At 42.4% G+C, this 13,234-nt stretch overlaps 1 protein-coding gene across 1 annotated transcript in view; it reads right to left on the bottom strand.

Moving 5' to 3' along the window:
* Positions 1-1,254: 1,254 nt before the first annotated feature.
* The window catches only part of pvalb6 (parvalbumin 6), a 34,785-nt gene continuing 22,805 nt past the window's right edge, over positions 1,255-13,234 (bottom strand). The window contains exons 2-5 of the mRNA XM_034539124.1: positions 2,588-2,653; positions 2,262-2,391; positions 2,047-2,156; positions 1,255-1,280 (exon numbers count right to left, since the gene is read on the bottom strand). Coding sequence (XP_034395015.1) covers positions 1,255-1,280; positions 2,047-2,156; positions 2,262-2,391; positions 2,588-2,648 — 327 coding nt within the window. The 5' untranslated portion in view covers positions 2,649-2,653. The remainder of the gene's footprint in view (positions 1,281-2,046; positions 2,157-2,261; positions 2,392-2,587; positions 2,654-13,234) is intronic.

Here is a 13,234-nt window from a genome sequence, read left to right as displayed (position 1 = left end):
GCCTGAGCAGTCTGGTGCCTTTCTGAGCTAAACAGTCTTTTAAGTGATAGCCTCTAAGCTTCAGATCTGTGTTTATTTGCTCAGGCAGTAAAATGGCCTACTAAAGAGGATTCCCGCGTTGCCTGTTTGGGTCCACCCCTGGGGATACTTAACCCAAATTCAACCTCAGCGTGGATCCAGTTCTGCTAATGGCTTGACAGCACGGCTCGGCTAAACTAGCACAGCACTTCTCAATAAAGACTCTCTGGCAGGAATCGTGTGGCCTCCTTCTCCTCTTTCAGTAAAGTGACCTTTGTAATGCAACATAGAGCGCAGAAAGATGTCATGTGCAGCGTTTTGTCTTCAAGGAGTTTCCTTCTCTCCACACAGCCGATGCTAACGATTTCTAACAATTAATTTTGACCTTCCATGAGTCCCCCTCTTTATTCATTACTAGGTTGCTGTCACGATACGCTTTTCTTGCCTCTAGAGCGAGGAGAGCTGGATTGAGTGTAGAATCAGATAAGAGCGTCACATCAAAAGGAGGGAAGTAACAGAGGAGTCAGTGTTCTCACAGGCTTTGATTTTTTTTTTTCTCTTCTCATTTAATTTTATTCTTTCACAGCTTGACCTCTTTCTTCTTTTGGTATGTTTTACAACAGCTCATTACCAGCAGAGAAAGGGATGCAACGATAGATAGATGGATGGGTGGACGGGGTGATGGAGTGGGAGGGATGGAAGGGATCGCAGGAAGGGAACAGTGCCAAGAGTGAAATCGACGGAGAGAAGAGAAAGATGTAAAAAGAAACAAAGAGGGGAAGTGAGAGGAAGTGTTGGCGAAGAAAAGAAAGAAGCTAAAGTCAGAAATACAGAAGGACATTCGGGTCTTCCTTTTAATATGCTCTTATTTCCTTTAAATATCTACTTCATGCTTTCAAACGTGAGGTTTATTCCTGCAGGCATGTTTTATATCTATACAGAAACAAGAACGGTTTGTATAAAAAGGGAAAAATAAATAGGATGACTATAGCTGCGGGGACATCTGAAGTGTGGCACGTCCACAGCTTACTTCCTATAGTGCAGCATTGCATTTCTAGCGAAGACAGCCGTGGGGGAGAGGCTGAGGAAGAGGCTGAGGAAGAGGAGTGAGTTTAGCGGGAGTCGGCTGTGGGGGTGAGGCGTGGGCGCAGGGGAGGAAAGGGGGGTCAGGAGGGTGTTGGGATGTAGCGGTAGCTGGGAGGGGATCTGGGAGAGTCAGTCACACTGGGTGACCATCTATTCTTTCACCAGGGCAGCAAACTCTGCAAGAGAGGAAGAGAAACAAGACACACGTTGTCAGGATTCGTTATTTTCTCTCTATTTGAACATTGTTCACAGTAAAAAGGATGTCCACATTTGATCCAAAAGGCACTGATGCTAACAGTAATACATAGAGGGCACAGTTTGTAGTTAGGGACTGTACACAAATTATTAGGCGGGTAAGTGGGGTCAAAAAGGGGGAGGGTTTATGTATTTACTTGCTTAACGAACGGTGATTTTAATTTTTTGCATCGTGCACCATGATTCATAAATGTTTTGTCACAATCAGGGCTTTTAATTTCAGGTAGATATGACTAAAATGTCAGTTTTAAGAAACAGTATAATTGGGATATAATATGTAAAAAGCACATTATTTTTCACTCGTCACTAGCACGCTAACTTTATTCCGATCTATGGTGACGTTAAACCTTTCATGAAGAGTTAAACCTTTAATGTAATGCACTAATGGCTGAAGTGAAAGCACTGCCCAATTAGCTTCTTCAGTGACGGTGGCGATGACTGTTTATTGGTTTAAAAAATGGAGAGCAGCTGCGATGAAGAGGATGCACCACTTGTTATGTTCACCTTTTGCTGATTCAACTCCGAATATTTGACCTCTTCCAACCCCGGTCATTTGATAGTCCCTTAATGGGTCGAATCGTGCCATCTGGTATGTGTGTGTGTGTTTGTGTGTGTTGTCTCCACAATAATTTGTCATTGGATGTCTGTGTGACCTCATGGAGCTGCCACTAATACAACAATGTTTACCATCGACTCCAATCTTGCCGTCACCATCCTTGTCGGCTGCTCTTAGAAATTCTTTGGTTTCCTTGTCTGTCAGGTCCCGGCCATCTTTGGCGAAGCCCTTCAGGACGAATCTAACCAGGGACAGAGAAGCAGAATGGATATATGTCCTAGAACATGTGTTGCATCCGTGTGTGTGTGTGTGTGTGTGTGTGTGTGTGTGTGTGTGTTTGTCTCACTTGAGCTCCTCCTCCTCTATGAAGCCGCTGTTGTCGGCATCCAGCACCAGGAAGACCTTCTTCACTTCGTCAAAAGACTTGGCCTTCAGACCCACCATCTCGAAAAACTTATTATGGTCAAAAGAGCCAGCTACGGCACACACAGACACACACACACACACACACACACACAGGTGTACAAACACAAAGATTTTGATTTAAAGGGTTTTAACAATAGGGATTTTGTTGAAAGGAGAAATTATAATGGAAATACAGATTGTGTTGTACACTAAATTAAAAACTTCTGTAACCAGCTGCCATTGGCCAGATCTGGAGGTTGCTTTTACCTGCAAATGCATCGAGAGCTTTCTTGATGTCATCAGCGTTGAGAATGCTGCTCATTGCCATCTCAGCTGTTGAGATGAAGATAAAAAGACAGAGGCGAGGGTGACAGAGAAGGAAGAGAAGGACAGAGGTTAAAAACAAGGTCGCCAGAGAGCAGAGAGAGAACTCAGAGATATTCTCCTCTTACACTGATGACGCTCTAGAAAGGGAGCAGGAAACCAGGACATGTGAGAAAGAGGTGGCGAGCGACGGATTTAATCAGTGACCGTCGAAGAGGAGCGACGAGAGAGAGAGCGAGAGAGTCGTTGAGCATGGACGTGGGAGGAGGTTGAGTTGTGGTGTCAAAATGAAGATATGAAGGAAGCGGAACAACCAGCGAGGTGTCCTCATCTGTGTCTTCGCTTTTGATCCGTCTGACATCACTGAGCTGTGACAGATGAAAGCAGGGCACCGAGTCAGCAGGCCAAATTCAGTTTGTCAGCCCGGTCCAGAGGGAGAACCGGCTGGTACCTCACACTTTGAAAGGTGAGCCCGGCACTTAGCGGCCCTTTTTACTCGCCGCATGTGAGCGAACCCGATCGTTGTCACCTGTCCCCCGACCTTGACCTCCTCTCTCTCTCCTCTGTTGCTACTGCAAACACATGGCGACTTGAAGCTGATCACGGAGATGGACAATCACAAAAATAATCGACTGAGGCGCTGAGAAGGAGTGACGTGTGGATTTAGAGGATGCGGTGCTCTGATTTCACTTTGCCTTATTGCGGTCTGGCAAACCTTAAAAGGGATTCTCTCGGGACATTTTCAAGTATGCTGTTTGACAGATGATTGACACTTACACACAAACCTCACCTGCACCTAACTGAACACACACACACACACACACACCTACACGTTAAGCATGTTGTGTTTGCTTTTAGCAACAACAAAAAAATAAATCCTTCTGGGAAGTAACATTTTGCTCAAACAAAGCGTGCTAAGAGTGACAAGCGTCAAGTCCTTTCAACCAACTCGGACATAAATCTGATCATTATTGTCATACAAATGTCGGCTCATGAGGAGTATACAGGAAGAACACCGTGTCACATCGTGAGCGTGAAAAGACGAGCGTTCTCAGTGTTAGTGTGGATGGATGCTTTGATGGCATAACTGTTGGGAGATTGATGGAAAAGTTTGGATTTCCCCCCCTTCCATTTTAGTGGAGAAAAAAGTCCCCAGAGACATGAAACCAGCAAAGGCTAAAAAGCTGCACTTGTGCGACGTGGTCTGGCTTTTCAAGGCCACTGGGACCCTGTGAAGGAGAACGTAAACCCCTACACTCCGAGCCATGGAAGCACAATAGGAGTACTGCCTTTTACTTCAATTCTATTTCTATGCCCTGAGCTAAATTCACTGTACTTTATCTGCAGTGGACCCTAGAGCTCTTGGACAAAAAACACACGTCTCATGTCAGTGAGGGCTAGATAATAAATGAAACATCTTTCAACCTTTCATCTCTGATGTTGATGCAATGCAGGGTTGGACTGAGAGGTCTCATCGGTCACAGTAATGCCAGGGTATCAGCATCATCCTTGGACCATCATCATCATCATCATCACTATGCTCCCTGATTGCGCCCCATAATGCTGAGCTGGCCAATATCATCATCATCATCATTATCATAGCCCTGACCGTCTCAGTGGAAATACAGTCCGATTTGCCTGTATATTCCCGTTGTGTTTTGCTGCTTCACGCCTCAAGCGGTCCAACTAATGTAATATCATCTGCTCCGTAGTCTGCAACACTGGATTTATGTGCATAATCACAAAAAAACAATGTTATTCATGTGGGCTCCATTCTAAAACTGTTAAACATTTACCACAGTGTGGGGAAATCAACAGAAATTAGGATATCACCGAAATGGTAAATATGTTATTAAAAAAAAAAAAGAAGTGTATCCTGGCTGGATCTTTAAGTGTTTTTGATCTTAGATACCAACAGCGTCCCTAATGAAGAAGTTCAATGTTCTTTTTCATTGGTGTCACACTCCACTCCAGCTTCTTTATGGCGTTATCTAGTTCAGTAACATACTGCTGCACACACAGATCAATACTGAACACTGCTTAACTTGTGTGGCCACAGATCCAATCTTTTATCATTATAAAAGCACAACCTCCATCTCCGACCTTTACCACATAAGGTGTCCGCGGGGGAAAAGAGACAATTCGCCGTGAGATGAGGAGGTTAAGATTGATTTACCGAGATATCTCACTCACTGTGCTGCCAGTGGAACTGTCTAAAGTACATTACATTGATTTATTTAAAGGAAATTAGGTATAAAAGGACAATTGCGTTTGCGCTGCGGTCTGTCTCTGCAGATGTTTGAGCTCAGTCAGTTTTACTGCTAAATTCAGCGTCATGTTTCATTCAGTAGAACTGTGATTTAATATATCAGCAGTCACAAACAGAAAGTTCACTCACTTTACATAGAAAACTAATTGTAAATAATATGTACATACAAAATGTCAAATCATGGCCATATGAGTCATAGTCTGTTTATATAAGAAATCATGAACTATCTTTAAGCTTGAGTGGACGTTTACCAGGAAGCTTGGCTTGGTTACATTTAACAATATTAACTGAGCTTTTACTCCGACAGTGGGGAACTGTTAAATACTTTATTAGCCTCGTTGTCATGCATTTAAAATGTAAATTAAGTTATCAAACAGACTTTTCGCAATTCACTTAGTCTTGTGATGAATCTGTCTTCACAAAGCTGAAATTAAATCACATGTTATACAATCCGCCTGTGTCTCGAGATGTACGCAAGGGAGTAACTTTAGACATCTTAAGTGTATTTAACTTAGTTCCCCAAGGAGCTCTTAAATAGTTTGAAGTCTGCTGCACTGCAGTGCTGATATGATGCATGTATTGTGTACAGTCGTTGTCTCCAAGAACCATCTAGAATGTATTTTTTTCCTTCACTCTTTACTGCACTGACTTCTGCAGTCTTAAAAACCTGTCCCTGAAGTGTGTTGTTTACTTCTAGTCTCACAAGTAATCAACATTTTCATGGCTGAAGCAGAATACTGAGGCTATACAATATACTGCCTGCTAGTCTCAATACAAAAGGGAAAACAAATAATAAAACAAAGCTTCAGCTGATAAACTCTGATTCTTCAATATGGTCAAATTGCTGATTTGTGTTTTTATTAGTATTACTCTTTATTAGTATATATATTTATACACACATACATTTTCATTAAACAACAGTGAGGACATTTTAGAGGGGTTATGTATGTGCTTCATACTGTATGGAGGAAAAAAAGGAAGTAGGCGAACAATGTGTGACATGAGAATGGAGTGTAGAAGGTTTCTGCAGGATGCTGATGGTATCTCTCCCTCTTGAGGTCTGTGAATGTACAGTATGTGAAACGGGGGTTTCCTTTGTGGGAAGTCCCACCCTGATGGCCTCTCTAGGTGTGGGAAACCTAACCATGCTGCCAACTGAAACAGCTGCATGAACGTGTGCGCGAGCGTGTGTGTGTGCGTGTGCATGTGCGCGTGTGTGTGTGTGCCAAGCAGGCTAGGACGAAGAGGTGGAAGGCTTAAAGAAGAATGCACTTGCATTTCAAGAAACCCGAGCCCCTCGTGTGCATTTGGCTGTTGTGTGTATGTTTGTGGGGATTCTGTAAAAAGCAGAGACAAAGGGAAAAGGAGAAAGGAAAAAAATAATATATATATATATATATATATGTGCATCCTCAGTATCGTTGTACTCAGTTTTTGAACGAGAAGTGAACTCTTGTCCTCTAAACGAATAGGCTTTGAAGGTATTGTGTGTGTGTGTTGTTCTCCCTCTATGCTGCTGCGTCAGTGTACTGTAATTGAGAATTGTGTTGTCATTCATACACCATTGGAGCTTTATGCTGCTTTAAGTTTAAATTGAGTTCATCAATATTGGGATTTTTATGTAATGAATGGGTGAAAAAAACCGACTGTTCTTCTGTATGTGTCTTTGGTTACTAATATAAAAAACACTGGATACAATATTTAGAGATATAATAGGATTCAGATTATTATAATATGACTGATCTCCATCATAAATAGGCCTCCATCCCTGGTGGAGTTGATAGAGAAGATTGAAATGACTAAAAGCTAAATTGTTCCCGTTTATAAATAAAGTAAAATATATAATATTGACATGCCACTAACAGTGACTCCGACATATTGCATAGGTATCTAAATGTATACAAAGAGACCCAGCTATAGATGCACCATTAATCTTAAGAACAATAGCTATAACATGCCATACAAACTGCTTACAACTTTCAAAGGTCACATACATACATGACATTTGGAAACTTGGGGTTCAGTGTCTCGCTCAAGGGCACTTAGCATGCGGACAGTAGGAGCCCGGAATCAAACTGTCAACATTTTGGTTAATGGACAACCCCGCTCTCTCCACTGAGCCACAACCACCCAATCTAAGGGTTCCCAAGTGATTTTCTTCCTCCATAAAAGCTTTTTCGCTACTAATCTGCACAGTTGATCTTCAAATAAGCTTGATGGTGGACTGTAGAGAGAGAGCTATCTTTTCAGTGGGCATTACATTGTCTATTGAGCCGTTGATAATATACAATGGTGTTCATTCAAAAGCAAAAAGCAAACACACACGTGCATCCATGGACATGCACACACACTTATGGACACACACAGCAAGGACAGATTTGATAAAAGTATTACAGAGGCCTGAGGATCATCTGGCTATTATCACCACTGTCCACTAGCTAATCCTCTGGCAGGTACAGAACAGGATTAACTGCACAGTTAGAGCTTGGCAACAACAGTGGTGCTGTATGTGTGTGTGTGTGTGTGTGTGTGTGTGTGTGTGTGTGTGTGTGTGTGTGTGTGCGTGTGTGTGTGTGTGCGCGTGTGTGTGCGTGCTCATAACTGCACAATACTTAATTGCCTTCCTGATTGACTGAATGTAAATTAGGTAACATACGATTTGTTTGTGGAACAATTTTATTTTTCTGGCTCCTCTCCATCCCATGATCATAGCCACATGGTTGTAGTAAACTGTAACTTTTAATGTGTTCTAGTTTTGCAAAAATGAAAAACACACCATCCATCCATCCATTTTCAATACCGCTTATCCTCATTAGGGTCGCGGGGCGCTGGAGCCTATCCCAGCTGACATAGGGCGAAGGCAGGGGACACCCTGGACAGGCCGCCAGTCCATCGAGGGCACATGTAGGGACATACAACCATTCACTCTCACATTCACACCTATGGGCAATTTAGAGATCAATTAACCTGCAGCATGTCTTTGGACTGTGGGAGGAAGCCGGAGAGCCCGGAGAGAACCCACGCTGCCACGGGGAGAACATGCAAACTCCACACAGAAGGACCGCTCCGACCGGGAATTGAACCCGCGGCCCTCTTGCTGTGAGGCGACAGTGCTAGCCACTACACCACCGTGCAGCCAGCCGATGCAAATTTATCTTACTGACCCAGAGCAGCGTCTGTCTGAGGTAAATGTTTGTATAGCTACTGTGAGATATCTAATTGAGTTTCCTTTCAGTAAAATGCTCCGACTACATTTTTGTTCTTACTGTTAAACAGTTACGCAAAGTTTTTGTCTGGGGATTTTATTGTGAAAGGTAAGCACAGGAAGAGTGGATCTGGTCTTCCTTTATCAAGGTTAAAAGGAGGAATAAAGTTCTCCGTCTTGGTTGGAACTACAGACCTCCGTGTTGTGCCATGTGGTGTTCATGTCTACGGCCTCTCTGTGCTCTCACAGCGGTGCTAACTGCTAACATCAGCATGCTAACATGTTCACAATGACGATGCTAAAGCTCAAGCTGACGGGACTTTCATTAGTTTAAAATATATTTGGTCATAAACAAAAGTACTGGAAAAATATTAAAAATATGGCACTAGAGCAAAAGTCGGGATCACCAAAGTTATCTCAGTTCATCCCGAGGAGAACATGAACGCCTGTAGAAAATGTCACAGCCATCCATCACTGGGGGTGTATGCAAGAAGCCTCGCCATGGTTACTCACTCCCACCTAGCATACTGTGGGCACCACTAAGATTCATAATCTAATAAGGTGACAAACTCTATTGAGATGACTTTGCAAAACACATAAGCGTTGTAACGAAAGTGGTCTTTAACGCGCAGTCTCGATCACATTTGCATAAAATATTACCAAACACATTATAGATGTAAATTCCATTTAATCTGCCATTAAAAGCGACAGCGTCAAGAGTGTAAAAAAAAAAAAAAAGAAAAGCGTACATATTTCATTGTGGCACACAAACAAAATATTATGCGTCCTCATTAATTAACTGAGACTGCGTGCACTTAGTGTTGTATGAATATTCATTGTATATAATGAGTCTGTTGTATGAGCACATGCCAGATCTGTGATCAGCCGTAGAATGAGACATTTATTCCCAAGAGGAGCATCAAGCCTTTCCCCGCATCAGCATTTTGACAAAGTTACACTTCCCTGGAGCACGGGCGGAGACGGTATTCAATCTCATTGTGCGTAATTAAAATTTGACCTTGAACGATAACGCAAAGCAAGCCCTGCAACAAAATGGTCTCTTATTTTGGAAGCCAGCGGCTGGCTTCAGAAAGTTATTACCTGGTTGATATACTGTCTCGATAAAAATCTCAACTCGTATTATAAAGAAGGTATATTGCATTCCTTCACACATTTCTCGAGCTACAACCTCTCTTATTGATGACATCTATCGCTGCATTTGATCACAGATTAACATCACGAAGTGTAGATGTTGATATCAAGCACCTTGTTCCCTCGACTTCTATGTTGCGATAACCCGTGAGTTGTTAAAAGCGTTGTCCCTCTAAATGATATCTCACATATCTTTGTCTTACCAGTTCACTTGATTGATGTTGAGGCGTGAGAAGGGCCAGAAAGGTGCAGGAGAGACGTCCAGTAAAAAAATCAGAGGCTCTGCTCCTTCTGTTTTATACATGGCCCCTACAACTATTTTGGGATGAAAAATGGGCGTCCAGTTCGGCACGGGGTCAGTGATGTTCGGCTGCTCAGGCCGACCCGTGTCGCTTTCCCAACTGCACTTGTACTAATCAAACATTACTATTAATAATCATCAATTTCCACCTCTCACACCAGCCACACTTCTTTTCTCATGCTCGCCCCTCCCTCCCTCCAACACTCCCTCCTTCCTCCACCTCATTTTCGCCCACCTCCCACCCGGGGGACACTCCCTCTGTCCTCTAATCCTCCTCTGATCCGTTTCTCCTCCCTTCTCAATCTCTTTGCCTCTCTCTTTCTCTCTTCTCTTAAACTTTTCTTTTGCACTCATTTACCACTTCCTCCTCTAAGGCATTTAGTATTGTCAGTGACAAATGATGAGGCCCTGACCTCCTCTACCTTTATCATTAGTCTCTACCCGCTTACCCTTATATTAGACTTTACATGGCCATTTGCAGTATTGTGGCTGTGGGTCCTTACTTTCAAGATGTCAATAGCTGAAATGGTAATTGTTGCTTGTAGATTGTATCAGCTGTCGCTAGCCAGCTAATGAAGCTAAAGTTAGCTCCATGAATTTTAGTCTTGTGGACTTGTGGACTATATATATTTTATCCTGCTAAAAAACATCTGGGACACCAGCTTCTACACAAGTTTTTGTACTTTTTAATGCAACATGTGACCCCAAAAATGGATGTAGCCTAACCTGGTTGATAATGATGTGCTCTTGGGGAAATTTAGCTGGGTTACGACGGTAAACAGTAAGCTATGGACATGTTCACTCTTGATACTTTCAAAAAGGTTTGGGCCCATTTTGCCTCAAGGGTTGAATTAAAGTTAGTTGGCTTTGAGTGTAGGGGATCAATAGCTTGACTAAGATGAGCCGAGATCCAGAAAGTGATGCAGTGAGTCTGCAGAGAAAAATAATCTGCTCTTCATTGCGAACCTAAACAATAAAAGCCCTCTAGCATTGCCAGGCTATACATCCCTCTGGGACAGTGCAGAGTCCTTCCTGAGGCTCACTTATAGACGTGAAGTGATCATAGATCACAGCAACATCAGCTGTTCCACCAGTGGTATTACAGAAGAGCCTCTCATGTTAACCTTTAGGAAGGGTCGGCCGAGAGATGCGAGACTTAAGGGCTACTGTCATGAACGTGAAAGCCATAAACAAGTTTTCATGGGAGGGATGGGTTTGTATTGATTCTCTGTGTTGGTGCTGTGAATGTGGACTGCTAGTAATGGCGAGAGGCATTAGAACAGCAACGGGTGTTCTCCTCTGTGGAGCGACTTGATGATCTCAATTACTGTCAAAGTATTAATTCATGAGACAGCTATACATTTTTATGATAGTACTTTTTATTGATATTGGATTTTTTTTTTGAAGCCAGAATCATTGTGACGGTGGCAGTGATGTATTATCTTTGCAACTTAATCATGAAATGGTCTGCAGAAGCTCGTTGGCCAAACACTTAAAATGACTTACTGACAAAGACCGTTTAATGCTGTTCGGCTTCTCTCAGGTATCTGGACCACTAAATATTTCGTGAAACAATGACATGGGTTGATCTGTATATCTCTATGAAACTTGCCGTTTACTCTCTCTCTTTCTTGTTCTCTTTGTATCTTTCTGTACTTTTCTTTATTCCTTTTGGCATAACTGCGCAGGGACATCACTCACAGTCCAATTCACAAACCTTCCCCTCAAAGTTCTCAATCTTTTTAACCATTAGAGGTCTATCAAAGACTCTTTCATCTGGTATTTCATTTTGGTGCAGCCTTGTGACCCGTTTTCACTCAGCTCTTTCTGTCCATTTGCTGCGAGATCCCTCTTAATGTATCAGAGGGGGTCGCCTTGATCCCACGATGTGCCATGGCGCATCGTGGGGGACAGGAGGAAGGGAGGAATGAGAGGAGAAGGAGGGTACTGACAAGCAAAGCCGGCAGGGAGATAGAAAGTGGATAAATGGAAGAGGATGAATTAATAAGAGGGATGGCAAAAAGGAGAGATTCAAAAGAGAAATAGAGAGAAGTAAAAAGGGAGGGTTGAGGCCAGTCAAGTGCTAGAGGTTGACATGGATCTCATCAGGGAATGCTGCTGTTCGATGATGCGTAGATGAGTTGGAGGGCAGGGAGGGGAGAGAAAGCCAAATGACTGAAAATGAGGAAGAGAAATTAACATCATGAGTATCTCACCCAAAGCAAATAAACCCATCAGGGGTTGCTGCCGGAGACGAAATCAAAAACTTGTATTTGTTTTCCTCTACTCTCTTATCAATGGCAACATGGAACACAACACTGCATCAGTTGTCCCACTGATTCATAGTAAAACAAACTTCTGGTCCAACCTTTTTTTCATGCACCGGTTTTGAGAAACACACAAGATTACACTTATATTGCATTCTCTAACTTAGAACAAAGGAGAGTTATTCTCGAGATCAACTATGAGGATGAAACAAAGTCCCAGGAGGAGAAGAAGAGAGAACAAGTGATGGGAATGAGAAAAGGCAGTAGACAGGAGAGGGAGAGATGCTTTAGAACCTGAGTCCAGGTAAGCCAACATCATGCAGACACATTGGGAAACTATGTTGAGGGTAACAGCAAGAGACATAGTGTGATTACAGCCAACTGGTTTCTGCAGTTTGAACGGGTATAAATGTCACATTTCCACATTACAATGTCTAAACACAACTAGGCCTGAGTTCTATATGTTGTTGAGTTGTGTCCTTACATTATCCCAAATGTTTCCAACGTTGATTGTAACAAATTGTTAAATGTGCTGTCATGTCTTTGACATTCTTACATTCATGGGTCTTTTACAATCAGAGCAATCGAGTTTCATAGAAAAGGTGTCTTTCTTTACTGCATATGCTCTCCCTGAGGGGTTCAAACCTTTGCTTAACACTGTTCTTAATACAAACCAGGTCCCTTGGCCTTGACGTAACATCTCAAGAATCATCCTACCATGTTGTTCATCTGTCTAATACCGTCTTTGTAGATGATATTCTTGTTAGTATGACAAGCTACAGTCCTGCTATGCAGATGATACTCAACTATAATTCTTGTGTAGCACGACAAATATACTTTATGTGTCGAGTCATATACCGCCTCATTAAGAAATCTACATAACTAGGTTTCACTCCCATTCATAACACTATATTAGCGTGTACTACCATTCCTCTTCACTGACTCAACTCTCCATTTGCTCCACGCCTTGTGTTTGGTTACTACACCCACACATTACTGATGCAACTGGACTAGAGTCACTAGATAAGAACATGTGCTAAATCCCGAAATTGCAAATAATGGAAACTGATGTTGCAGGTGTTTGGGTTCACATCAAATTATGCTTTTAGAACAAAGTCAGCCTGCTTGAGTTATTTAGTTCAGAGTCCCGAAGTGTGTGCAAAGTGACAGGTTTCATAGACATACATGATAGAGGGAGTAAGACACGATAAAATAAAATGATTACATGGAACAAATGCTGAAGTAGAGTTCGACTTCAGCACAAGTGTCACTTACCCACAACAATAGAAAAGTACTTCTAAAACTAAAATAATTTAGATTTGATGCCCGGTAAATAATGCCGCGGGCCATTTCGGGTTGCTTCAGTATGCCAATACTGTGAAGAAATAGATTATGT

The sequence above is a fragment of the Cyclopterus lumpus genome, chromosome 8, assembly GCF_009769545.1.
Source record: "Cyclopterus lumpus isolate fCycLum1 chromosome 8, fCycLum1.pri, whole genome shotgun sequence".
Classification (NCBI taxonomy): domain Eukaryota; kingdom Metazoa; phylum Chordata; class Actinopteri; order Perciformes; family Cyclopteridae; genus Cyclopterus; species Cyclopterus lumpus.
The sequence above is the reverse complement of the archived record's forward strand: the minus strand, read 5'-3'. Positions and strand labels throughout refer to the sequence as shown.